The following is a 27225-nucleotide window of genomic DNA, read 5'->3' on the forward strand; positions in this document are numbered from 1 at the left end:
AAGCAATGATTTCAGTAGATTCCTTAATGGCCCTTACCCATTTAGCGCATCCCCCTACCACAACCCCTCCAACAACCCTCAGTTTGTTCTCCATATTTATGAGTCTCTTTTGTTTTGTCCCCCTCCCTGTTTTTACATTATTTTTGTTTCCCTTCCCTTATGTCCATCTGTTTTGTCTCTTAAAGTCCTCATATGAGTGAAGTCATATGATTTTTGTCTTTCTCTGACTCACTAATTTCACTTAGCATAATACCTTCCGGTTCCATCCATGTAGTTGCAAATGGCAAGATTTCCTTCCTTTTGATTGCTGAGTAATACTCCATTGTATATGTATATCACATCTTCTTTATCCATTCATCCATCGATGGACATTTGGGCTCTAGCTATACTTTGGCTATTGTTGATAGTGCTGCTATAAACATGGGGGTGCATGTGTCCCTTCGAAACAGCACACCTGTATCCCGTGGATAAATGCCTAGTAGTGCAATTGCTGGGTCGTAGGGTAGTTCTATTTTTAATTTTTTGAGGAAGCTCCATACTGTTTTTCAGAGTGGCTGCACCAGTTTTCATTCCCACCAGCAGTGCAAAAGGATTCCTCTTTCTCTGCACCTTCGCCAACATCTGCTGTTGCCTGAGTTGTTAATTTTAGTTATTTTGTTTGTTCCCTCCTTTTAAGAAGCATTAGTAGGTAATGCAATTTGCAACTTAAAAGGAGAGGATAAGACTTCTTTGGTTAGAAAGGAAAATGAATCTTTGGTTGAGATGGACACAGTTTTAGGGACATGCTAGTGCATAATCAATGCTTTTAACAATAATAATGATTTGAAGGATCTACAATAAATCAATTTCCAGTTTTAGTTTGACCAAGAATCATCTGGGGTATTGATTCCTAAATCCCACTCTGAGATTGCCATTATGCAAGACAGGCTGGGTGGGATTCAGCAATTAATTTCTTTAACAGACTCCCCACGTGAATCTAATATGATATGTCTAAGGAAAACACTTGTAGAAATACTCACCTTTGGGAGTATTAGCTGACATTTTTGTCTTTTTTTTTTTTCTTTCTTAGCTGGTTATCTTGCATCTTACCTACCAGGTTTTCTTTATTTTATTTTATTTTATTTTATTTTATTTTATTTTATTTTATTTTATTTTATTTTATTTATTTTTTGTTATTTTTGCCTTTAGTAACTTTTTTAAGTTAAAAAACCGTGGTAGGAACACAACATGGCATCTACCCTCTTAAGAAATATCTAAGTGTATATATAATTCAGTATTGTTAACTATAGGCACAATGTTGTGCAGCAACATTAGAACTTAATCATTTTACACTACTGAAACTTCCCCATTTTGGAATTTTCCTGAATGTTTTGCTTTTGCAGCTTTGGTATCGCAATTATTTTCTTTTTAATTTTTTTAACGTTTATTTATTTTTGAGAGAGAGGGAGAGACAGAGACAGAGCACGAGCGGGAGTTGGGGCAAAGAGAGAGGGAGACACAAACCGAAGCAGGCTCCAGACTCTGAGCCACCAGCACAAAGCCCAATGCAGGGCTCGAACCCACGAACCACAAGATCATGACCTGAGCCGAAGTCGGACACTTAACCGACTGAGCCATCCAAGTGCCCCATGGTATTGGAATTCTTTAACCAGGTTCTATTTATTGTATGTAGGACTACTAAAATGCATATATTCTGGTCCAATTAACTTTACCAAATTTATCTTTCTGAAAGATTTTCCTAAGGAGTGTGAATTCAGAATTAATCTGAACTCTTAACAAGATTCACATAATATGAAGCACTGAGAGAAAGTAATACAGACAAAAATTAAGAGTTGATTTTTATCAGGCTGTTTGGTAGAAGGTGCTCCTGAAGCAACACATACTGAACATGCCATGGCAATTGCTTAACTTCAGGTATCATTTGCATTAACTGAAAATGTTTGCACAGCACTGTCATAAGGATTATTGAAGAATATGACACGCTGGGCATGGCCTGACAGGGGGCTCTTGTGTCTTGTGTCTCTGATTCACAGTGCAAGGTTCCCTTTTTAGTTTCCTCATGTGCAGACCTGTGTGTGTGGTCACTAACCATTTACCGGAGGGAAGTGATTACATCTAAAAATAAAATATAACAAATCTGAGGGAGAGGCTAGGGTTTCAACTTTGGAGTCTGTGAAGTTGTCAACAGTCTACTGTTAAACCTAAATATACGAAGGATAAATTGAGTCTTTTAATTGCTTTATTTTAACTCTATAGTATATTTAATGATGCTTGGAATATTGTTCCAGTTGGGATGGAATTCAAGAGTAATATGGAAAGATGCAATACAACTTGAATTTTAAAATCTTGAAGCCATTAAGAATTCAGTTATTTCTTATTCTTTTATCAGTTTTACTATTACATTGAGATTATGAGTTAAGGCATATTTATATACTTTCATATTGTAGATAAATAATTTGAATGTGGCAGTTTCAGCTCAGTTGTCAAAAGAGGATCATATTAAAGAGAAGAGAATTGTATTAAAAACATACATTGTGTAGATCTTAAAATTTGCATTAAATTTTCTTAAAACTTTCCACTGTGATAGAAGTTTATGTATTATGTTTATGTAATTAAAGGTCCCTCTTTTTCTTCTACTTTCCTAAATCTGGTCTAAGGCCAAGTACTGAGTTATCATCAAAAATAATAAAAACAGAAGAACAGAGTAAGGAAATGCAGCAAAAAAACATCCCCCCAAAACAAAACGAAACAAAAAATAAACCAGACTTGATAAAAGGAGAGATGATAGAATGCCATTTCTTTTACTTATGGTAAAACATCATGTTAAGTGTCTAGATGGAATTGATTATAAACTTAGGCCCTAGACCATACACATACACCTTTTAAAGCTAGTTTACTATCAATTATAAGGAAAAACTGATATTCTGAAATTTGGCTTTTATTAATTGAAACAGACTGCACTCTTAAACTCAAGAGTGGAAAGTGTGCTATCGTATGGAGGGTTTTGTGTTTTTAAGAATTCCTCATGTTCAATGTGGTGCCATGTAACTGACAAATATACTGTGTAACTCCTAAATTTTTAAAGTGGAGGAAAGTTTCACAATTATAAATAAATATTATAGGTCCTAACCAGGTATTCTTTGGAGGAACAGTTTTGTTTTAAAAGCAACAACAACAACGACGACAAACCCACAAGATGCTATAAGGATTTTGTGATCTTTTGTGACTTTTCTGTTAAAATAGCTGTGTTCTCACTTTTTTTGTTTTCATGTTTGGTCACTTTTCCATATTATTTTTGTTATATTCTGGTCCAACGATCTTTACCTATTATTTATTAACCAGTGTTTTTCTCCAAACCTGGGACACTCTGTAATCCTTTTCAAAGATATTGTCAAAGTAGGAAATGTACAGGGGTCTGCGGGCAACCCGTAACAATAAAATAAAAAGGACTGCTTCCCCTGCAGTCCAACGGGAAGTCTGTTTTAGTCTTTTTTTAGAAAAAGCGTGAAACACCTAAAGGTTCTTCTTTGCTCTATTTATGAAAAGAAAAGAAACCAATTCTGTCTCTTGGGTAAATTGCTACTTTTCACGTTCCCGACTCTAATCTTGAGGCAAATGCTGTGTTATAGGTTTTGTTACTAAAAGTAAAGAAAACAATTTTCTTTAATGCATGTTAGAAAAGAAGAGTGATAAATAGAACATCTATGCAGCTAGACAGATTTTAATTGTGATTTTACAGGTAATAATAGCTCCATAATGTATTGAATGTGTACTTCTGAAGATATGAAAAAATAGGAAAAATAAAGCAAGAAAAATGGATGAGGGAGAGAAATGTTGAGATTTCTCAGGAGGTAGTCCTTTCCCATCTTTTCTTCTCAACTCATTCTGTGTGTAATCTCTTCCATCTTCATGGCTTTAAATGTGATTTATATTCTAGTACTCCCAAATTTACTTCACACACTAGACCTCTGTTTTGAGTTCCATGCCTGTATTTCTATCAATAACTTAACAATTTGAATTTCTTAATGGCACTTCCAACTTAACATTTCTTTCTTTTAAGTTCATTTATTTATTTTGAGAGAGAGAGAGAGAGTGTGTGTGTGTGGAGTGGGGAAGTGGGGGAGGGGGAGAGAGAGAGAGAGAGAGAGAGAGAGAGAGAGAGAGAGAGAGAATGAGAATCCCAACCAGGCTCCATGCTGAGAGCACAGAGTTTGAACTCACGAACCTCAAGATCACGAGCTGAGCCAAAATCAAGAGTTGGATGCTTAACTGACTGAGCCACCCAGGCGCCCCCAATTTAAGCTTTCTAACTCCTTCTCTCTTCCACCACAGATTAATTTATTCATTGACAAATCTTTTCTTCCTCAAGCGGGACTCATTTACAGAAACTAAATTTTTACCCAGACAGCTAAGTAAACCAATTCTCCTTCCTCCCTACATTCAGTCCTTTATCACGTTATGTTGATTCTTGCATCTCAATTACTTCCCCTTTTTTCATCTTCCACTGTCACCTCTTTAATCCATGCTACCATCATACCTGGCCTCACTGAGTATTAGCATGTGAGCAGGGTTGCCGGACAAAATATAGGACACTGTTTTAAATCTGAAGTTTAGATAAATAATGAATTTTTTAAGTGTAAGTATGTCCCAAACATTGCATGGAATATACTTATACTAAAAATATCTTTGTTATTTATCTGACATTCAAATTTAATGAGCATCCTGTTTTGGTTTCCTTCTGTATTTGGCAATCTTACATGATATGAAGGGAGGAGAGGTTGTTTATTATGTATAGGGTGGGCAGGGAAGGCTGCCCTCGTGAAGGGACATTTAAGCAGAGACATGAAAGTTGTGAGAGACTGAGGGATGTGAACACTTGGAAAGAAGCATATACCAAGGTCCCAAGGAAGGGGCATGCTTGGCAGGTGGCAGAAATAACAAGAAAGACTAGGAGACTGTAATCAGGTGAATGAGGAGGAGGAGGTGAAGGCACATTTACTACTGAGAAATGGATCTGTGCTCTGTATGTTACCAAAATCTGATTTCTTTTTTTTTTTTTTTAACATTTATTCATTGCAAAGAGAGACACAGTGTGAGCAGGGGAGGGGCAGAGAGGGAGGGAGTCAAGGAATCCGAAGCAGGCTCCAGGCTCTGAGCTGCCAGCACAGACCCTGACGTGGAGTTAAAATCCTCGAACCATGAGATCATGACCTGGGCCGAAGTCGGACATTTAACCGACTGAGCCACCCAGGTGCCCCCTAAAATCTGATTTCTAACTTTGCGAGATCAAAGGCTAGACCTTGGGATCTAGTAAATTCACCAAAGCAATAAATACTGCCCTGTGAGACTTCTTGGGAGATGGTTGACCCTTGCCCTAGAGGACTCTTCCCAGAAATGTGAACAGGTAGGCTTATAAAAGTATATCTTTGAGTAACATGTCTTCCCTAAAGACTTCTATAATTGACAGGTGAATATTGTGATGTCATATTATACCTTAAATACATTGTTATTTAAATACAAATGTGTGGAAACGTGCACTTTAGCAAAGTTAAAATATAACTTATATTTCCACTAGACAAATTATATATTTTCTTTCTTTGCCATCAGTAAGGCAGTATATAAATAGCTTAATATTAAGAATCTTTAACACATTGTAAGAAGTGTAAGAGAATGCATTTATATTTATTTTTCATCATGCCTCCAATGTTGACTGTTCTTTTTGTCTTCGTAGTGCGTAAGTAATAACCTTGCCTCCTGGCTTTTCCCAAAGGCCGGAGGCCTTTGTGGCCATGGAGAGTGACTAGTCTGTTTGCAGTATGAACATCAGCAACACACACAAATCTTTTAGGTATTAAATCAGCCGAAAAAAAAAGAAAAATTAAAAGAATGGGTTTTAACCAGCTAGGCTTCTTAGTTGTTTGAGAGGATAAAGAAGTAATTCAACATGCCTTCAGTGAATAGTAAAAAAAAAATTGAGAAAGCGGAACTCAACATGTCTTCAGCGAATACTATATTAAACTAAAGATTTTTGTGTGAATGGGTATAGAAAATAAATACCAGAACAATGATAGGAAATATAGGTTTCAAAAAACAGGTGAACTAATCTCAAAGAGAATACTTAGCAATATAATGGAAGGCTCAGCCAGCAGGTAGGAACACAGTATAAGGATTTAGAGATTAAGGGAACAAGGGATTTTTTTTTAAAGCACCCTTGAAACTGAGAGCCTGAACAAAATGCATTTCTACTAAAGAATGGAGTGTCATAGATACTCTTACTTTGTTTAGAATGTGGTTTAAAAAGCAGTGTTCAATACAGAGAAAAAGTTGTCTGACTTCTTAGGAAAGAACCTATTTCTTATAGGAAATGGGTTTTATTTCAACTTCGCCATTGAGTCACTAGGTGATCTGAGGCAAAGTTGTCTAACTTTTCATGAATAATTTGTTCTTAGGTCCTCAGGATTCTAATTTTTAGAGAGATAGGAGAGTAAAATATTTTTTTAAAAGTATGTATTTTTTTGGTACATAATCAAGGTAAAATCTAGATAATCTACCCATATCAGACCTAGACGCCCTCCTTTGAATATCCTTCCGATCCGGTGAGCTGCCCAGGTCCTTCAAGCCAGTTCAGGAGGAAGGTGGGTCTGATAATCACTAACAATATCTTAGAATGAATTTGTCAAAAACCTTTGCATTTGTTCTTCAAAAGGTCTGTTGATTAAGGGTCCCCAAGTAGTGCATATTTCATGGTGAAATTTTAGTAGTAATTACTTTTGGAACATTCCAGAGAGCCTTTGCAGTGACACTGCTGCAATGATTCTTCTCTGTCTACCTGTTGGGATGACATTTGGATCTTATCAGTTGTTCTTTTTTTTCTTTTTTTTAATTTTTTTTTTTTCAACGTTTATTTATTTTGGGGACAGAGAGAGACAAAGCATGAACGGGGGAGGGGCAGAGAGAGAGGGAGACACAGAATCGGAAACAGGCTCCAGGCTCTGAGCCATCAGCCCAGAGCCCGACGCGGGGCTCGAACTCACGGAGCGCGAGATTGTGACCTGGCTGAAGTCAGACGCTTAACCGACTGTGCCACCCAGGCGCCCCTTATCAGTTGTTCTTTAAGGTATATGCACATTCACTCAAAAAGTGTGCTTTACTTTATTTTAAAATATATATGTCAATATTTATAGAAAATAATACAGCCAACTTGTGAGAGCCACATCTGCTTTGCCATTTGTATGCAACGGATCCCTAAGACTCATGCATTCAGATGATGGCACCTTGAATCTTACCCCCAAATAATTAACATTTAGTTTTCCTTTATTTTGTTCAGGTTTTCACAATAACGCACATGCTCTAAATATATGAAGCTACATTTGATTTTCATAAACTAAAGATTTTAGTGGAGACTTACTTTCATGAATATTGCTGGAAATGTTGAATTCCATTCATTTCAAAGTGACAGGTTTATTACTTTGACATCATCATATGTTCATTAAGTCTTTGGAAGAATTTAAGACAGACATGTATTGTTTCCAAGTTGATGGTAGGCCAACAGACCCCTTAAGATGAAAGTATCATAGTAGAAACTCCCTTTCTGCTGTCATGAGATTTGTTTTGTCAATCATCTGTTGGGCTTTCCCTACATATGTTGTGGAGAGTTTAAAGTTAATCTCATTTATTACAGTCATATAGTCATTCAAATTCATTATAAAAATTTGATTAGAATTTCAGTTTTGTTTTGCAGGAATCATTTTTAGCTTAGTTTCTTACAGACATGCTGTTTTCCTCATGTTGATGAGGTACTACACATACAAAGCGTCAATCTTAGATGCATAGTGCAGTGAATTTTTTACATACACATTTAGACATCTGTGTCAATTTTTACATACACATTTAGACAAATGTGTAACTGCCCCTCAGACCAAATTATAGAAAGTTTCCAGAACCCCAGAAGGCTTTCCTCTATCTTCTTTCAGGTAATATCCCACCAAGGTAACCAGTACTCTGACGTAGATTAGTTAGTTGTACAGTCTTTTGAACTTCATATAGATGAGATTCTACAGTCTGTATTCTTTTGGGAATGGTATTCTTTTTACTTAATAATGTATCTGTGAGATGCATTCAAGTTGTTGCATGTGTCAGAAGTTTATTCTTTTTTATTGTATACAATTTTTCATTGCATATACCCCAATTTATTCATTTATTCCCTTGTCAGTGACCATTTGGGTTTCCATTTTTATCTTATTATGAGTAATGCTACAAATGAATATTCTCTTCTAAAAGGGATATTTACACTCATTTTTTTATGCTCATTTTTCTTGGGCCATTGAATTTCCAAGTCATAGAGTTCATGTGTATTTAGCTTTAGTGAACACTGTCAGTTTTCTGAAGTGGTTGCATTGATTTCCACTCTCACAAACCATGTGGGGGAGTTCTTTTGCTCCACATTCTCATCAAGACTTGGTGCTGTCAGTTCTTTAATTTTTAGCCATTTAGTGGGATCTGATCGTGGTCCTACTTTGCATTTCCTAGATTATGAATGATGTTGAGCACATTTTCACATGTAGGTTGGGAACGTGGATCTTCACTTTTGTGGAGTGTTTAGATTTTTTGTGAGTTTTCGAAACAGAGTTTTTAGTCTTTTTTTCTTGATTTATGAGAGTTCTTGTTTATTCTGGTTATGATATGTTATTGGATAGACATATTGCAATAGTCTGTGGCTCCTTTTCACTCTTTTAATGTCCTTTGATAAATATTTTAACTTTAATGAATTCCAATTTATCAATCTTTTGTAATTGGTGCTTTCGGTGTCCCCTTAAGAAATCTTTACTACTCCAAGTTTGTGAAGATCTTATGTCTTTCTGTAGCCCTTTATTGTTTTACATTTCACATTTAGGTCTAATATCATCTGTAATTAATTTCTCTGCATGGTGTGAGGTAAGGATCAAGGTTTAGTGTTTTTCTATATGGAGATCCAGTTGATCCAGAAACATTTATTGGAAAAACAATCCTTTTCCCACTGAATTACAGTGGCACCTTTGTGGTAAATAAGAAGACCACATACATGTTCTCAGGTCTGTTTTGGACTCTACTCTGTTCCCTTGATCTCTTTATATGTGTCCCAATACCACATTATAGAAATTCCTGGTATCTGATAGTGTAATTGTCTGGCTTGTTCTTCAATTTTGTCTTAACTATTCTAGTTTTCTTGCAGTTCCATATAAATTCAAGAATCAGCTTGTCAGTTTCTTGCACACACACACATACGCTCACCCACACAACCCTTTGGTATTATACTGATTCTAGAGATAAAACTGACAATTGACATCTTGGCAATATTGAGTCTTCCAGTGTAAATAGTTGGTTTAACCTTTCAGTTATTTAGGCCTTAAATCTCCCTCAGCACTGTTCTCTAGTTTTCAGTACAGAGATCTTGAGGAGATGCTTGGTTTTTATAAAAATGACTATGAATTCAGATTAAAAAATTTGGCAAAGTTTACAAAATATCCAATTTTACTATCTATTCAGATCTGCAATCATGTTAATATTTCTGAAATAGGAATTTCCAAAGTAGCTAAGTAATCTCTGAGATTATTCAGTACTACAATTTCACGTGTTTGTATTGCAGCTTTTAATTTTTTTTTTTTTTAACATTTGTTTATTTTTGAGACAGAGAGAGACAGAGCATGAACGGGGGAGGGTCAGAGAGAGGGAGACACAGAATCTGAAACAGGCTCCAGGCTCTGAGCTGTCAGCACAGAGCCCGACGCAGGGCTTGAACTCACAGACCGCGAGGTCATGACCTGAGCCGAAGTCGGCGCTTAACCAACTGAACCACCCAGGCGCCCCTTAAATCTGATTAAGTGACAGCACTATTTAGAATCTGATTCATTCTTTTTTTTTTTTTTTTTTTCAACATTTATTTATTTTTGGGACAGAGAGAGACAGAGCATGAACGGGGGAGGGGCAGAGAGAGAGAGGGAGACACAGAATCGGAAACAGGCTCCAGGCTCTGAGCCATCAGCCCAGAGCCTGACGCGGGGCTCGAACTCACGGACTGCGAGATCGTGACCTGGCTGAAGTCGGACGCTCAACCGACTGCGCCACCCAGGCGCCCCTGATTCATTCTTTTAGTTAAATATATTTAGATGATGCTCTGTCACCACCCCTGAAGTTCATGATACATTTGTTAAATGAAGGGCTGAGGAGCTGAGCAGTTGAACTGAGATTCAGTACTTTCCACTTTCCAGAGAGCAAGAAAGCAATTTAGTTTTAAGCAGTTTATCTCCCTCACTGGGTGTTGTATGGAAGCCAATTTGACAATAAATTGTATCTTAAAAAAAAACACTTTTAGGTCAATAAACTCAACCAGGATTTTAGACTTGGAGAATTAAGAATGTGATTGTGTGATGCCATAATAATTAATTAATTATTTTTAGAATATCTGTCCAGTTATATAGTTACCTTGGCATATTCTAAAAATTTGCTGCATTTTTCTCACAATTGACGATAACCTTCATAGAATCTAGCCTGAATTAGATTTAAGCATATCCCAGACAACAAAAAGCTAATGCATGCATATATATTACTTTATTAAGGTGTTGTGGTAGTATTGAATGTATGCATTCACTGTAGAGACTAATTTTACCTTTTATTTTTTTAAGTTTCATTAGGTGCCTTAGCACATAATTAGTACTTTCTCAATGATTTTATCTAATTTTTAAAAGTATAGGCCACTTTTGTATGGCAGATGTCTTTGCTTTGTAATTTTATTGTGATAATTTCCATCTGTGTTGCTGCTTTAGTCAATTCAAGCTGTTCTAGGAATGTCCTAGGTTGGGTGGCTTAAAGAATAGACATTAATTTCACACAGTTCTGGAGGCTGGGAAACTTCAGGTCAGGGTTCCAACATGGCCAGATGCTGGTGAGGGCCCCCTTCCTGGTGTCCTTATATGGTGCAGAGAAAGGAGGAGATATTGTTTCTCCATCCCCTAAGGACGCCAGCTCCATCATGAGAGCTCTACTTGTATGACCTCGTCCAAACCTAATTACCTCCCAAAGGCTTCACCTCTAAATAATACCTCATTGGGGATCAAAGCTTCAACATATGCATTTTGGGGGGACACATTCAGTCCATACTAGTCCCCTTCTCTAAAGTGTACTATCACCTGACAAGAAAAGTTGAATCAAATTTGTGTTCAAATATAGTAGCAGTTCATTTGTTTTAATATTAGAATATATTTTGCATATGAAATTTTAATGATGTCAAAGCTGATTTCCTAATGTCAAAAGTGTATAGCAACAATTAGAAAATTAGAGTAATATAGCAGTAGTAGTAATGATAGCTAACACAAGCATTCACTCTGCACCAGCCACATGTAACCCTCACAAACTCACAGATACTCTGAGGGGGGTAATATTCGTATCCCCAATCTATAGACATTTAACAAAATTGCTTATTATTTTCATTTTATCTTAAGTTTCTAGTTGTATTGTCTGATTCAAAGTTATTGAAAAAAATTGATGACAAATGCAGTGCAAATCTTCAATTTTTTTTTTTAATAGAAAAACAGTGTCCTGTACTGAGAACAGAGGGACATCAGTTTCCACAGGACAACAGAGATAAACTTGAAGTTTCAGGTGAGCTTTATAATCCTTTGCAAAGAGGCATTTTGTATAAAATTATCAGCACATGTGGAGTTTATCACAAGTGATTCTTTGACATTATAATTTAGGCTGGTAACATCAGTATAAGAAAATAAAAAGAAGGAAGATAAATGATGTAGAAAAAAAGAGCAGAGTACTATATTAACTAACAACAACTCAACTTCTTGGAGAAAAAAAGTTATTTAAAATCATAGAAGTTGTATCCATTGTAGAAATTTTGAAAAAAGAAAAGAAAATTTAGTAATAAAAGATCTCACTACCCAAATACAGCCATGATTCCTATTTTGGTATAACATTCCTATCTTCCTTGCTCTGTCTTCCTTTCCTCTCTCTCCCTCACTCCCTCTCTCCCTCTCTCTCACACACATACATAATCATGATACATATTTTGAATTTGAAATCAAAGCATTTACCCACATCAGTATATATTCTTCTAAGGCGTGATTTTTTTTTTTAAAACAGGACTGCTTAAATTTCAACTAAATTGCTGTAATATTTTTTTTAATGTTTATTTATTTTTGAAACAGAGAGAGACAGAGCATGAGCAGGGAAGGGGCAGAGAGAGAGGGAGACACAGAATGTGAAGCAGGCTCCTGGCTCTGAGCTGTCAGCACAGAGCCCGACGCGGGGCTCGAACTCACGAACTGTGAGATCATGACCTGAGCCGAAGTTGGACACTTAACCGACTGAGCCACCCAGACGCCTCTGTAATATTTTTTAGTTAACTAATTTCCTGTCTTAGACATCAGAGCTGCTACAATGAGCTACTATGATTATTTTCTTAAGATAATTCCTAAGTCAAAGAAAATTAACATTTGAGTCTTTTGCAACATATTTTATACTTCTGTAGCCTACAAGGAGAAAAATGAAATCAAGAAATTTTGCTGAGCCCAAACAACAGGGTGTTATTTGAAATAAATCAGTCTATAGATAAGGACGACAAAAAATCCTATTTAAAAATCAATATCTCTGTGAGTTTCCTAATTTTAACAAAACTGCTGGATTAAATCATTTGTTACATTTTATAGGTTTTGACCTAGGAGAGAGCTTTTCTCTGAGACGTGCATTTTGTGAAGGTGATAAAACCTGTTTCAAATTGGGAAGTGCATTTCTTTTTAGAGATACCATGTAAGTAAATTTTTCTTTACATTTTAATAATATTACATGAACTATTTTCTAAGAAAATTTCAAATAATTTGTTTAAAAAATAAAAAAAATATCTTCTCAATGGTGTCATACTTACTTGAATGCTGTGGTAAGTGGGCTGTTTGTATATTTGTTGTTTTTAATAATCTTTGGAATCTGATCCTATCCTATGGTATAAATGCCATTCACCCATACAGATATAGGCATAGTCTTTGCAGAATAGTAATTAAAACCATTTTGAAGAAGTATTATTTATGTTTAAAGTAGATATAACCAAAGTTAAATTTTAAAATGTGAACCTTAAAACAGAAGACGCAGTGTAGATTTCAAGACAAGAGGCTGATATTTATTGTAACCATTTTCTACGTTTACTATGCTTCATGATAAATTAAAACAAAAGAACCTAGCCTTTAGGTATTCCTTTTATATAAGGTGTAGAGTACATAATAACATAAGATGATAACATCATTATAAGATGGTCTTGATACACATTTCATTTCAGAATTGATTTCCCAAACTTTTTCTTTCTTTTTTTTTTTTTTTTTAATTTTTTTTTTCAACGTTTATTTATTTTTCGGACAGAGAGAGACAGAGCATGAACGGGGGAGGGGCAGAGAGAGAGGGAGACACAGAATCGGAAACAGGCTCCAGGCTCTGAGCCATCAGCCCAGAGCCTGACGCGGGGCTCGAACTCAGGGACCGCAAGATCGTGACCTGGCTGAAGTCGGACGCTCAACCGACTGCGCCACCCAGGCGCCCCTTCTTTCTTATCTTTATTATTCTTTTTCTACTGATAAACCTGAGATTAAAAAAAAAAAAAAAAAGGTATTATGTACCATTTAAATACTGACAGTTGTTCAGCAACTATACAGGGCAATAAAAGTTCCCCATATGGTCTGCATACAGTTGGAGGATGGACACATAGTAATTCAAAAAGCTTGAGTCGTCAGTAAGGCAGATATAGCATATATGATCATGATATTTAGTCTTTGAGTCCAAGATGAACATTCCAGTTTATGAATGCACTGCAGTGAAATAAGCATTAAAACTCTGGTTTAATATACAACACAGATGTTTTTGTGTGAAAACATATATAGATATTTTCACTTCTTGATGAGTAGCCTAACATTTAAATTACCAGAAAAGGTTGTTGAGAATCTTAGCATTTGGATTCTCAAAGGGAGATAGCATTAATTATCTTGTAGCCTATCTTCAGATTCTCTGTCTAAACTAGGTCCCTAGCTAACTTTTTCCTTGAGAAAAGTTAAAACCTTCTATTTTGTGATTCTTAAGATGATTTTAATTTAATGATATGGTTCCTTAAAATTAAACTGCTCATTAATTGGTAAGAAATAAGAGTGCTAAGGAAAAGAGTGATCTGATATTGGGGGATATAATGGGTGATCGTCAGGCAGGGCACTTCAGAAGATATGACTGTACTGTTATGGGTGACTTTTAGGTGGCTTCACATACAGGCATTAAACACTCAGAGAACAGCAGTCCCATGTTTAGGTATTCATATCCAGTAAAGAAAAGTCAATATGTAACATATATATGAATGTGTATATGTATATATATACACACACATGTATATGATACATGACTTTATGATACATAAAGTCAATATGTAACGTATATATGAATATATATATATATATATGTACACACATATGTATATGATACATAAAGTCAATATGTAACATATATATGAATATATATATGATTTTAAACTAGTAGTAGATAACCTTAATTAAAGAATTTAAGAAAGGCAATAAATTCTGTTATAAAAATTAAAGTGCATTTTCTCTCCTGCCTTCTTCCTGACAATTTAAATTCCTCTAATTCTGTCCAGGTGGCTAAAGGATTAGAGTGAAAACTTTTTAAAATTCATTGTAACTGTGTATAAGAAGATGTAGCTGATTTTAAGTAGTTACGTGGAAAATTTCCTGCCATATTTAGGCAATGCTATTCCCCTTTGATATGTGTGATAATAGATATAGCCACAACTTGACATTTATTTTCCAACCTTTAGCTCTAAATCATTGTGTGATCCCTGGGCTATCAATGTAAGTAAATTCCCTGGCTCTACAGGCAGAACCCTGGGACCTCCACTACAGGAAACTGGAGGGTATCTGCTTAAGCTGACTAGCAAGTGTCAAGTAGCTTGGCTCATCTCCATTTACATTTCACTCATTGAGCCAAGTATGCTAGGATGCTTCTCTTGCATGATGCCATTTTGATTTTTCAATAAGACTGGAGTAAAGTTGCAGCTATTTATGTATTTGTAAATAAGCTGCCTTGCAGAATCAGCATAGGAAAAGGCAGATGCTATTTTATGTGGAAAACGAGGATTCTCTCTGTACCTGAGATTATTTTTATAGTTCTGTCATCTTCCAGGTGAGATTCATGAGGGGAGAGACTGAAAGAATGTGTTGGTCAGATACTTACTGGGCACCCTCAGTGCCTTGAGCCTGGCTTAATGCGGGAATCCCAAGGGCTACTTTTGCAGGGGCCCTTCGAATAAACATTGTACACTTAATGGTGATACATGCTCAAGGAACTTTGAGGGACTTTATGTATTTGCTTTTATTTTAAATTTGTGTCCATTTCCTCAGTGTTCCTTGGGATAGAAAATGAAAGTATTTGTGGGCTTTAAAAGATTCATTTCCTTGGGTTCTTGTATCTACAACAAGTACCCTTGGTTGTGCAAAAGAAATAATTCATTATTTCTGTACATATTGAGAGTTATATATCCCAGGTGATCATACTCTGATTATCTTTAAATTGTGTTTTGGCAATTATAAGGGCAAAATGGTGAAATTTTGAGAGAAAACATATACAAAACATGCATATACTACAGAGCACCTTATTTTCTTGGTATAATACAGTTCTTTCATTAGTTGTTTCTATAGAAACATGTTTTAAATAAAAATGTCCCAAATAACTAAATAAAAATGTCTTAGCAGTTGAATATTTTAGAAGGGTTCATAAATGTTGAATTCCCACATACTGTTGATTCTGAAGGGGCAACACTCTCTTATTTTGACTGGCCAATGAGGAAATCATCTGATTTCAAATGTACAGGGAGGGAAGTGAATTACCCTGATTTGTTGATTTCAAGGATGGTAAAAAGCCTTATCTCTGAGGTTCCATGATTGATAGCTAGTGGCTATTTGGAATACTGTGTTGAGAAGGATTCTGAGGCCATTATTAGATTCAGCCAATTAGAATGCTATGACCCATTAGTGAAAGAGGCGAGAGAGGAGTGCTGATGCATGTTTCCAGTCTGTTGTCTCTCTTATTTGGAATGATTCCTATGAGCTGGTATCTTTAGCCACTGAACCAGTTCCTAAGAATGAGGGTACATGAGGCTATGTGTGAAAAACAATAATCAACACAGATTAATAAGTTTTTATGAGTTTGAATACTGTGGCTAGACACAGTGGCATAATCGACATGTATGGTCCCCTTTGCTTTCGTTACAAAGAAATAAATCTCCAGTGAAGAGGAATCTTCTCTCTCTCTGTTTCATTAAATTGATGATTACTCTCTGGAAACAAGGGCTATTTCTTTTCACAGCTTTACGTGGAAAAAAAAAAGAGCTCATAGGAGCTTTTCTCATTTTCATTTTATGTTTTTATAAACATAATAATCCTCCACAAGGAGGAAACCCCAAATTATATATTTGGAAGATGAGTAGTTTTTTTTTTTTTTTTTTTTAGGAGTTATTTGAGTTCCCTGAACCTTAACAGTTCCCTTAGAAACAATCCTAAGTATGGGGAAAGCTGTTTTGTATATTAAAGCATGATTTATACCTTGTCTGTGCTAGTGTTGAATGATTCACCCTATGCTCATGTCTTTTCTACATGGACCTTTATGTTACTTCCAGATTTTATCATTGTAAATGACATCACAACATCCAGGAAGGTTATTTTTCTCTGTGTTTAGAATTATTTCCATAAGATTGATTTTTCTCAGTGGAATTACTAGTTCATTTTTAGAGATCTTGATATATACTTTTAATTATGTTTCATCATTGTTTTATCCTTCTGTATAATACCCAGTATCTTCGGTAGCATTAGACATTATCATTTAAAACTTTTGTCATTAAGTTTTGTTTTTTCAACTAAAAGCTTGTAGCAATTACAAGTAAAAGCAGTAGCTTACTACATAAGTAAGGTTCCTGAAATGTTTCTGTTCTGTTAACAGGTGAATAAAAGGTAGCATTCAATAAGTCACTGTAATGAAAACGAGGTAGCGTGGAGCTCATTCTTTTATTCAAAAAGCATTTATTGAGTTCACTGTGGACTCTGCTAGGCTCTCAGATTACAATGGTGAAAGAATGTGGGTCCAGTCTTGCCTTCTGGATCCTGCTGGAGAGACACATGGCACAAGGAAAAACTGCACTTTTCTCTTGCCTTGATCAAGGAGCTGAGATGTGTTGCCTTCTATCATCAAGCACGGGCCATGGGACTCAGTACCAGCCATTTCCTCATAAAGGGTAAACTTCCTTTAGCATCTCACACAAGGCTGTTTTTCAGTCTTTCCCTCATAAGGACAGGTTTTCTAACTCATCTTTCATTTTTATTGCTCTTTGGGACCTCTCCAAGCTCTCAAAACCAGTTAAAATCTGTGGCTCTAAAAACTATGTTTAGAACTCTCGCACTGAAGCTTCTAATCTTTGAATGTTTCAGGAGGATTACTTCACAATTCCATAAAAATATAGGGAATTATTATTTATACGTCCCTTGGGTTTTCATTTGGGCCATCCTATCATTCTGTAGATAAGAACTTTCCCATGTAAGGAAAAGTGACTTAATTAAAAAGTTGTCCAGCTGTTAGTATGAGATTGAATGACTGTTACACATAAGTTTTATGTATTTCCTCAATTGTAGTTTGCCATACCAAAAATGTGAGGTGAGGCTTTAAGTCCGATACTCTTTTTTTTAAATTTTTTTTTAATTTTTTATTTTTGAGAGAGAGAGAGAAAGAATGTGATTGGAGGAGGGACAGAGAGAGAGGAAGACAGAGAATCCGAAGCAGGCTTCAGGCTCTGAGCTGTCAGCACAGAGCCTGACATGGGGCTCAAACTCACAAATTGTGAGATCATGACCTGAGCTGAAGTTGGGCACTCAACCAACTGAGCCACCCAGGTGCCCAAGTCCAATATTCTTAAGATGAAAAGAAAAGCCTTATAGGTTCACAATTACTGAATTCTTTAAATCATACAATATAGCCAAATTATATATATTAGAACAGAATTTTTTTAAATGTTATTTTATTTATTTTGAGAGAGAGAGTGAAAGGGGAGGGGTAAAGGGAGAGGGAGAGAGAATCTTAAGCAGGCCCCATGCTGTCACTATGGAACACCACATGGGGCTTGATCCCATGAACTGTGAGATCATGACCTAAGCCAAAATCAAGAGTCAGTTGCTTAACTGACTGAACCATCCAGGCATCCCTAGAACAGAATTTTAAGAGTATGATTAGACAGATTTTAAGGATGCCTGGAAATATTTACATCTCCATCACAAGAACCTATCTTAAGAATCAATGTTATTTTTTTCTAGCAAATTTAGGGATGTTAATATATTCCAGTAACAAATTGCTTTGTATAGAAATGGCTACTAAAATGTAATATAATATGAAATATTATCAGTTTAGTATTTCCATTTACCAATTTTGGAAACATTTAATATTATCATCATCAAATTTTAAAAAGTTGTGATTTTTCTCCTTCAGATTTCATATAATTCAATATTGTTTGGGGAAAGGTAAAAAATGTCAGTAATTGATTATATGTGTATAGATTCTACAACATTCATATCTATTTTATTTTTGTTTTATTTTATTTCATTTCATTTGTTCATATGTTTCATTTGAACATTTAACATGAGATTTACCCTCTTAACACATTTTTAAGTGTCCAGGGTATTGTTACTGACTATAGGTACAGTGTTCAACAGGATATCTTTAGAGCTTATTTCCTATTTTATTATGGCTAATTGTATGAAATTATCTTACCTTAAAATGTCCTTATGGCAGTTACTTTGAGAATAGTAAGGTGCCAGTTAAATATACTACTTAGAAGTCATAATAATGCAAATGTTATCATAAAGTAATAAAATCAAGGTGTTTTACTTTGGTAATTACTTGGGCTAATTTGACAGGCATTGATTAATCTACTATTGTTAGATTATATATTTGATTCTTCTTCTTTCTTCACTTATTTTTCTATTCAATAAATCTAATCTCCTAAGAGGCAACAGAGCTTTGGCTTGGATGGGGGCTGTGAGTATGTATCTGTGGAGTGTGCAGTGCAGGTTTTCAGAGTATAGAAAAGAAAGAAGGCACATAAGCACATCTCTCAAGTTACCATTAATCTTATGTGACCCATTAAAATGCTGTGAGGATTAATTAATTATTAAACTTAGGTGGTTGCAAATGTATTGCTTTTACAATGGCTGTAAACCTAAATTTAAGCATGATCTTAAGTTTATAAATTAGGCAGAGAATTGACTGTAGTAATGCTGATGTTTTGTTATACTAGTACTTAAGAATAACTTTATAAGAATTTGACAGATTTTTTTGTAGATTGAGCAAACGATCTGTGTTTAATAAAATAACATTGGATAGTGTAATCTTCATTCTGAGACAGAGAATCAGTGATGTACAATTTTGATTTCAATGATAAACTTTGAAATGTATGTCCCTCAAGGAAGAATAATTGTGTTGGCTAATAAACCATTGATTTATTGTCATTTCAATTCCTTCAACTTAACCAGGAAAGGTAATCAGAAAATAAGCCTGGTTAGCCAAAAGCTGCTTATGTTATTTTGTGTGACTCAAATAAGCTTGGTACACCTTGTCTATTGCCTCATTAAAAAAAAAATTTTAATGTTTATTTATTTTTGAGAGAGAGGCAGGGAATGGGCAGAAAGAGAGGGAGACACAGAATCCGAAGCAGGCTCCAGGCTCTGAGCTGTTGGCCCTGACATGGGGCTTGAACTCATAAACCATGAGATCATGACCTGAGCCAAAGTCAGATGCTCAGCCGACTGAGCCACCCAGGTGCTCTTATTGCCTCATTTTAGTTAACACTTACATTTCTTAAAGTACATTTGTTCCAGATTAGGTGCAATTTTTATAATTTTAAGCTAAAAAGCAATATATTGAAATAATTGACTTTAATCATTCCTCTCACCATGGCTATATCCATGCAATTTAGAAACAATCACAAGTTCAGTGAAAATTTCAATTAATACGGACATGTGTGGTAGTGCCATGTAGAATTCACATCTGGTTGGCTGAATATGAGATTGAATTGACCAGATCTTTTGCCCCCAAGGTATTCCTCTTATTTGAACCATCTCAACCTCTGCTCTCTACTTCAGAATTTTCCTGCTTCAGCTGTCCTTTCTAGAGGCGACCCTCCTGGTTTCAAAGGTTAACCCCTTCACTTGTGCTCTTAATCTTCTCCTTGTCAGCCTCCTTTAATACCTTGATCCACCCATGATCTCCTTTGCTCTTCTGTTTTCAATGTCCCTCTCCACAGTATCCTGGCCTCTTAGTCTACAAATATATACTTAATCCTTCGCTGTTCTAGAAACTTTTTCCCTTGACAGTCCCTTTCACTCCCAAACTTCCCAAAGGAATAATGTTACTGACCACTTTTGCTTCCTCACACATCCCTTAGCCCCCTCATATTTAACCAGGAGTTCTTTTTTTTTTAAACATTTATTTATATTTAGGATGGCTCAAGCAGGGGGAGAGGCAGAGAGAGGGGGACAGAGCCTCTGAAGCAGGCTCTGCACTGACAGGCTGACAGTAGTGAGCCCATTTTGGGGCTCAAACTCAGGAACTGCAAGATCATGACCTGAGCTGAAGTTGGTTGGTTAACTGACTGAGCCACCCAGGCACCCCACTGACCAGGTCTTCTTGAACACTGTGGAGATTTCTTTCAAAGCTGCTGGTGTCCACTGCCCTGTCACGAATGTCCCTAAGTATCTCTCTACACTGCCTTTCTGTACCTGTTTCTATCTGTCATGTTCTGCCCATCATTTTGGCCAATTTGAATCTTACATATCCTAGAAAGTTCAGTACACGCTCAACCTTCTAGATACAGCCCTCACTGATATCCTCAGGCAAAATTTCTTCCTCTTCTTCTCTCCTCCTCCTCCTCCTCCTCCTCCTCCTCCTTCTTTTTTGTAGTTCAGTATACTTTTCATGTAGTGCTAATCTCATTCTGGCTCAGATAATCCAAATGTTCCCAGGTCCCATTACTATTTGGTTCAAATGATGTCATATTGACATCAGTGCCTACACTGTGATGATTCCTACTCTACCTGCACAGCTATGGAACCTCAGTCCCCTCTTAAAAACATATCTTGTTATTTTGGGGAGCCTGAAGAGTTTTGCACATGTGCTTATGTTCAAAAGAAAGTATACTCTTATCCTTGTGTTCTAATCTCCTTGTTTCTGCATGTCATCCCTGTGTTTGTTGGGAGACCTCTCCATGAAAATGCCACTCTATTGGGCCCTAGCCAATCCTTACTCATGGCTGCTTAACCTCAGTCCTCAGGTGCCTGAGTTGCTCTGTGGCTTATAGCTAAGTGGGGTGTGTGTGTATGCTCTGGAGAGTGAAGACATGGGTTCAGTGATCCTCTCTCTAACTGTCCCCTGGACCTCAAGGCCATGTCCAAGGCATAAAGCATCACATTATATTGAACAAATTAATCAAATCAACTCTTGGCATTCTTTTTTTCTATGGGACTCAAAGCTCATAGACATATGGATTAGGCATTCCTCCCTATTATCTTTACATTTCTATCTATCTTCTAATTTACCCATGATAAGAGTATAAAATTCCCTTTGCTTACAAGGTATACAGAAAAAATATTTTATAATATACTCTCCCTATTATTTTTCAATTCAGCTTTAATGGCAGTGAATGAAGAAATTCTAACAAAGTATTTCATTTGATTCCTAAATGACACTGAAGACTCACTATGTGCCAGGCACTGAGGATTTAAGGATAAATAAAGACATGATCCCTGGCGTTATTTCTGTCTGCAAAGATAGATATGTCAACAATTAGCTATTGTGGAATATAGTTGCAATCTTTAGATGTATGTATATAGATGAAGATGAAGAACAGATGAAGCCATTTCGAGGGAACCAGGGAAAGCTTCACAAAAGATGTGAGAAGTAGAAGCTTGAACCATAAGAAGAATTTGCCAGGTGAGGCGGGGGCCAGTATGCGGTAGTTAGAGGGAGTATCATTTAAAGGTCAAGACAGTTTGAAGAATGGTAAGAAATCCCGTGTTGTGGTAGTGAACACAGGTGAGCAGAGTGTCTGCAGGATAGAGGAGGCTGCAAGGGCAGACTGAGGTGCTGTTCTGAGAGGACTTCTGTGCCAGCCTAAGGAGCTTGAACTTTATTGATAAAAATAAAGTGAAAGGTGAATAATTTGGAAGATCTGAGGAGAAGCCACAGTACCACAGGTATACCTCAATAAAGCTGTCTAAAATAAAGTGAAGGTGTGAGAGCAATAGCATTACATTCTAGGGGGGAAAAACCCCAAACAGCTGAATATATGCCACTAGGAAAATCACAGCTTTCAGTTAGGTGTAAATGATCCTGAGGCAGAAGCCAAACCCCTAGACTCAGGAAGAACACCAGTTTTCAGAGGACCTCTTGGGCGTGAAGTTTACCCAGGGTTGATTTCTTTTCTTTTCTTTTCTTTTCTTTTCTTTTCTTTTCTTTTCTTTTCTTTTCTTTTCTTTTCTTTTCTTTTCTTTCTTTCTTTCTTTCTTTCTTTCTTTCTTTCTTTCTTTCTTTTTTCTTTCCTTATTCCTTCCTCCCTCCCTCCCTCCCTCTCTCTCTCTTTCTTTCTTTCTTTCTCTCCTTCTTCCTTCCTTCCTTCCTCCCTCACTCTCTCTCTCTTTCTCTTTCTTTCTTTCTTTCTTTCTTTCTTTCTTTCTTTCTTTCTTTCCTTCTTTCTTCCTTGCTTTTTTTGGATGGAAACACCTGAAAAAGTTACTTTCAAAGCCTTTCTGAAGTGTGGCTTCTCTAGTCCATCCTTCATTTCTGTTATCTGAATGTCATATAGTAGAAGGGCTTGTTTTCAATGGGAAGTCATTTACAATGTCATGATGAACAAGTGCTAATCATAACAGACATATGATTACTAGAGCGTCATCGAAGCTTTGTTTTCCCATTAACGATCTATCTGTCTGAATCCGCTTAGCAAGCACAAAAAGGGTGAGATTTCAGAGTCTCTGTGGCTCTGAAACTCAAACATCACCACCCAGCTTGGGAGGAAGGCATTTCAGATAAACCCTCCAGGCCCTGCTGGCCAAATCGCTTGTAACGTGACAGGTGATGGTGGGTGTCAGCTGGGAAAGAAATGACTTACTATAAACTCCAAGCATCTCTCACTTCACTCTCAGGAAATGTAACTTGTATCATATTTCTCTTCCTGGAAGATATTCAGCAAGTCAAAGGCCCCATTGATACTTGTAAATACGGAAGTTCTTCATAAACTCTGCCTCACGCTTATTTAGAATGGAAGAATTAATTTGGAAGCCAGTTCTTGCTATTTAAAAATAGATTTTTTCCATTTAGCCATTTCATTTTAAAAGCAAAAAAGTAAATAAAGGTTGGTCTTGCTAAATAAGACCTGGAAAACTCACTTCATCTCTACCAAAATAGCACTTTTGAAAAAAAAAAAAAAAAAAAAGGCTTTGCTTCAAGCCTTGTGCTATGAGCTAGTTGAAGAATTACCTCTGGAACCATTGTAATTAGTAACTAAACTTTTTAAACACTTCACTGTTCAAATGTGTATCATGCTTGACTTTTGAAACACCATATACAAAATTAAATTTCTCTAGCATAATTATGTCCTCTTGCTTTTCAGTTTATGAGCACTGAAATCATGAAAGTTTATTATTCTTTGTTTTTCCTTTTTTACATTTTACTTCTTGCCTCATAGTGCTTATTATTTAGTTAGGTAAAAGAGCAAAACAGAAACTGGCAGTATTGTTTTTTTCTTCCTAATCCCCTTTTATTCTGCAGTTTGGTTTGTCTTTTATTTTTTTCTATTCATGAGACAGAGATGTCACTTGCCATATTACAAACTATGGTCCTTCTAGGAATACTGAACAAATACATCAGCCTGAACTTGCTGTACAATGAAATTACCAATTACTTAATATACAAAGAAGTAAATAAATTTATGGGCTTCATTAAGGTCTTTATTTTTCTTGACAACAAACCACCAGGGCCCAGCCATGGAAAATAAATGAGATCCACTCCCTGATTCCATCTCCCCATAAAACAACTTGATCAATAAATATTTATATGCACTTTAAAAGGGCGGATTATGTTTTTAAATTTTATGATTTTTCCTGGCATGACCATGCTTGCAATGTGCCCCTCCTAGAAGGGAGTATGAAAAAGCAAAGTTTATCCTTTTAAGGTAGTTCTTATTGGTTTCTCATTAATTGGGCAGGTAGGAATGTCCATTACTTGTTCAGCTGGCATCTTTCTGCACCTGAGAGACCAGACATTTCAACTTTAAGTTAACTTTGTGTATAGCTATGTTTGGCATTGATTTCATGCCTCAGGGGATGAATGGGATAGAAACTTCCACTGATCCCCATGCCAGGAAAGCATTAATGTAGGATCGGTGCTAAGGGTTCTCCTTCCATAATCATTTGAAATAGTCACATTTATGGTCATTATTTTCACATTTTGAGGAATTACTTGTCTTTTTAGTTAGGTTACATTCTGTTGATGTTCTTCCTAACATATTAAAATCCCAATATATTTTCTAACCAGAAGGATAAACAGAGGCACTTTTTATGAGAACACTTCATGCTTTTCTTCACACTGCATAATTATTAGTATGTATACTATTCTCATAATTTTTACTACTTCCTGAAAATTCCTCTCATTTTTTAAAGAAATGTTTGGTGAAAAATACTAATTTTTCTAAGAAATGATCTCTAAGGAATATGGAAAAAGTATTTCTGATTGGTTGTCACCTTCTGTCATATGCATATCCTTCTTAAAACCCAACAGATTGTAGCCCCATTTTAAAGATATCATTGTGTGGTTTGTGATACTTCCTGATCTGTGCTCAAAATATGATGAGGGGAAGGAACTGTAATAATCTTCCCCTCATGGCTACTGGTCACTTAGGATGTGCAAATGTCATAATGAATGCTTTGCTCTGAGCCCAAAATATGATTTATTGTTGTTAATATTATCATGATTGTAAACATTTTATCTAATCATTTCTTGATACTAATGTTTGATATTTACTTATATTCTCCCCAGTTCACCTAGTACTAAAAAAAAGTAGTTTTTTTCCTCCCTTGTAGTCCCAAAACATTACTTTTAAGTCAGGTCAGTAATTATGAGGGAAATTTTATTCTTAACCCAGAGGATACAGGCAACTTGATATACTAGAAAAAACTGACCTTGGAATTAGAAGTTCCGAGTTCAAGTTCCATCCTGACTTCTGTCTTGCAGAGTAATGGTGGGGCAGTTATTTAATTTCTGTGGCTTTAATTTCTTATTTATGAAATGAGATGGCTGATCTAAATCACTCTTAAGGTTCCTTTCAACATTAGGACTCTAGAACTACAGAAAACTATTGTGTGTGGCTTCTTACAATTGAAACATTTCCAAGCACCGGAAGTCTTCTGCTGAAGGACACTTTTGGTGAAGTTTCTCGGGGCAGCTGTTCTGTGTTGCTGTAGCCCGTGGAGATTTAAAGTTTCTTTTTGAAAGTAAGAACACTGTGTTTGTTCCTGGATTCATTTTATGTCAGACTTTTTGATTAACCTGCTTTAAATCACATAGAGCTTGAATTTTTTTCTCTTCTGTTTTTTTGCTGACTGTGATGTGGCATAGTCTTAAAGGCCTTAACTTTAAGGCATTATGCAAATACTGGTGTTTGGCACCTGCTAGGACTGGTCATAGGTATCATTATGGATTGTCCATGAAAGGAACACAGTTTTGTTTGTGCTTCCTATATGCCAGATTAGTATCTGTCTAAAGCTTGATTTAGAGCAACAAGTCTGTCAGTGCCCCTATTTGCATGGAAATCACATTCTAGTGGTTGGAGACAGGCAATACATGTGTAAACCAATACATTTTTAAAAAAACTTTGGGTAGTTATAAACCTATGAAGAAAAATAAAAGAAGGTAATATGTTAGGTAGTAATTGATGTGAGAACAGCTATAGATCTTCCAGAAGAAGTGACATTAGAGCTAAGACCTGCATAGTGGGGAGAAAGTCATCTAGGTGATGATTTCTGGGAAAGACCATCCCAGGAGAGAAAACAGGAAGTACAAAGGTCTAAGACTTCAATGAGCCTGGTGTGCGTAAGGAACAAATTTCAAGTCACTGTGACTGGAGTATGAGTGCCACATAGAGACTGGAATAGGGGATGATGTGTTAGAAGCAGGGGTCAGAACAGATGAAGCCTTGTGAGCCATGTGCAAGGAACCATAGACACTGTAGGAAGGCTGTAAGTAAGGGAGGGATGTGGTATGATTTACATTTTAATAGCTGAACCTAGCTGCTATGTGAGGACTAGCCTGTAATGTAGGTGAAAGAGAACAATTAGGACACCATCACAGGAGTCCAGGGGAGAGAAGGTGGCAGCTTAGGGTAGTGAGTGACAGTGGAACTGAAGGGAAGTGGACAGAGTCAGAATCTATTTTGATGTTAGAAAGAGTGAGACTTGCTGATGATTGGATGGGGTGTAGGAAAATCAAGGAAAGGCAAGAGTCAAGAATGACTTTTAGACTGGAAATCTGGGTGAATGGCCATGCCTTTTACTGAGATGTGAAATTCTTGTACCTTAGAGAAGGTACCTTGTACCTACCTGTTAGTAGGAAACAAAAGTTCAATTTCAGTTATTTAATTAGAGATGCCTTTAATATCTAAGTAGAGATGCCCAGTAGTAATTTAGGCATGTGAGTTGACAGCACAGGCAAGGAAAATAGTCAAGTTTTATCTTGGTTGCCTCTCTCCTTTGGCATCACCTTTCTTTTTGGAACTTTCCTTCCAAACTCCCAGTGCCTTAAGGTGATGCTTGTGTTGCCCAAGGCTCAGGACAATGACATTTCATTTTCTAACCCAGGGTCATTTCCTGTTCTGGATTTATTCCTTCCTCCCTCTCTATATCGTCTCTGTTAACTTCTTTGTTTTATTGTAGTCCCTATAGATCTCTATTCTACACTTTCCGTGGTGAGAATTAATTATTAGATACTTTATTAGTATTGTGCGATGAGTTTCTAGGAACTATTTTAGTGGTAACAGAGCTTATGTTTTATAAACACATGCACTTTCCAAAGAGGAAGAAATCTCTGATAGTACAGTATTAGGTGTTTTGGCTT

General features: G+C 36.3%; 1 protein-coding gene across 1 annotated transcript in view; it reads left to right on the forward strand.

Moving 5' to 3' along the window:
* Window positions 1-27225, forward strand: part of COL19A1 (collagen type XIX alpha 1 chain) — a 349065-nt gene that overhangs the window by 15523 nt on the left and 306317 nt on the right. Inside the window, exons 3-4 of the mRNA XM_086707174.1 lie at window positions 11563-11637; window positions 12693-12792. Of these exons, the coding sequence (XP_086563300.1) occupies window positions 11563-11637; window positions 12693-12792 (175 nt within the window). The remainder of the gene's footprint in view (window positions 1-11562; window positions 11638-12692; window positions 12793-27225) is intronic.

This window comes from Puma concolor, chromosome B2 (genome assembly GCF_028749965.1).
Source record: "Puma concolor isolate L17-30 chromosome B2, mPumCon1.1.hap2, whole genome shotgun sequence".
NCBI classification, from domain to species: domain Eukaryota; kingdom Metazoa; phylum Chordata; class Mammalia; order Carnivora; family Felidae; genus Puma; species Puma concolor.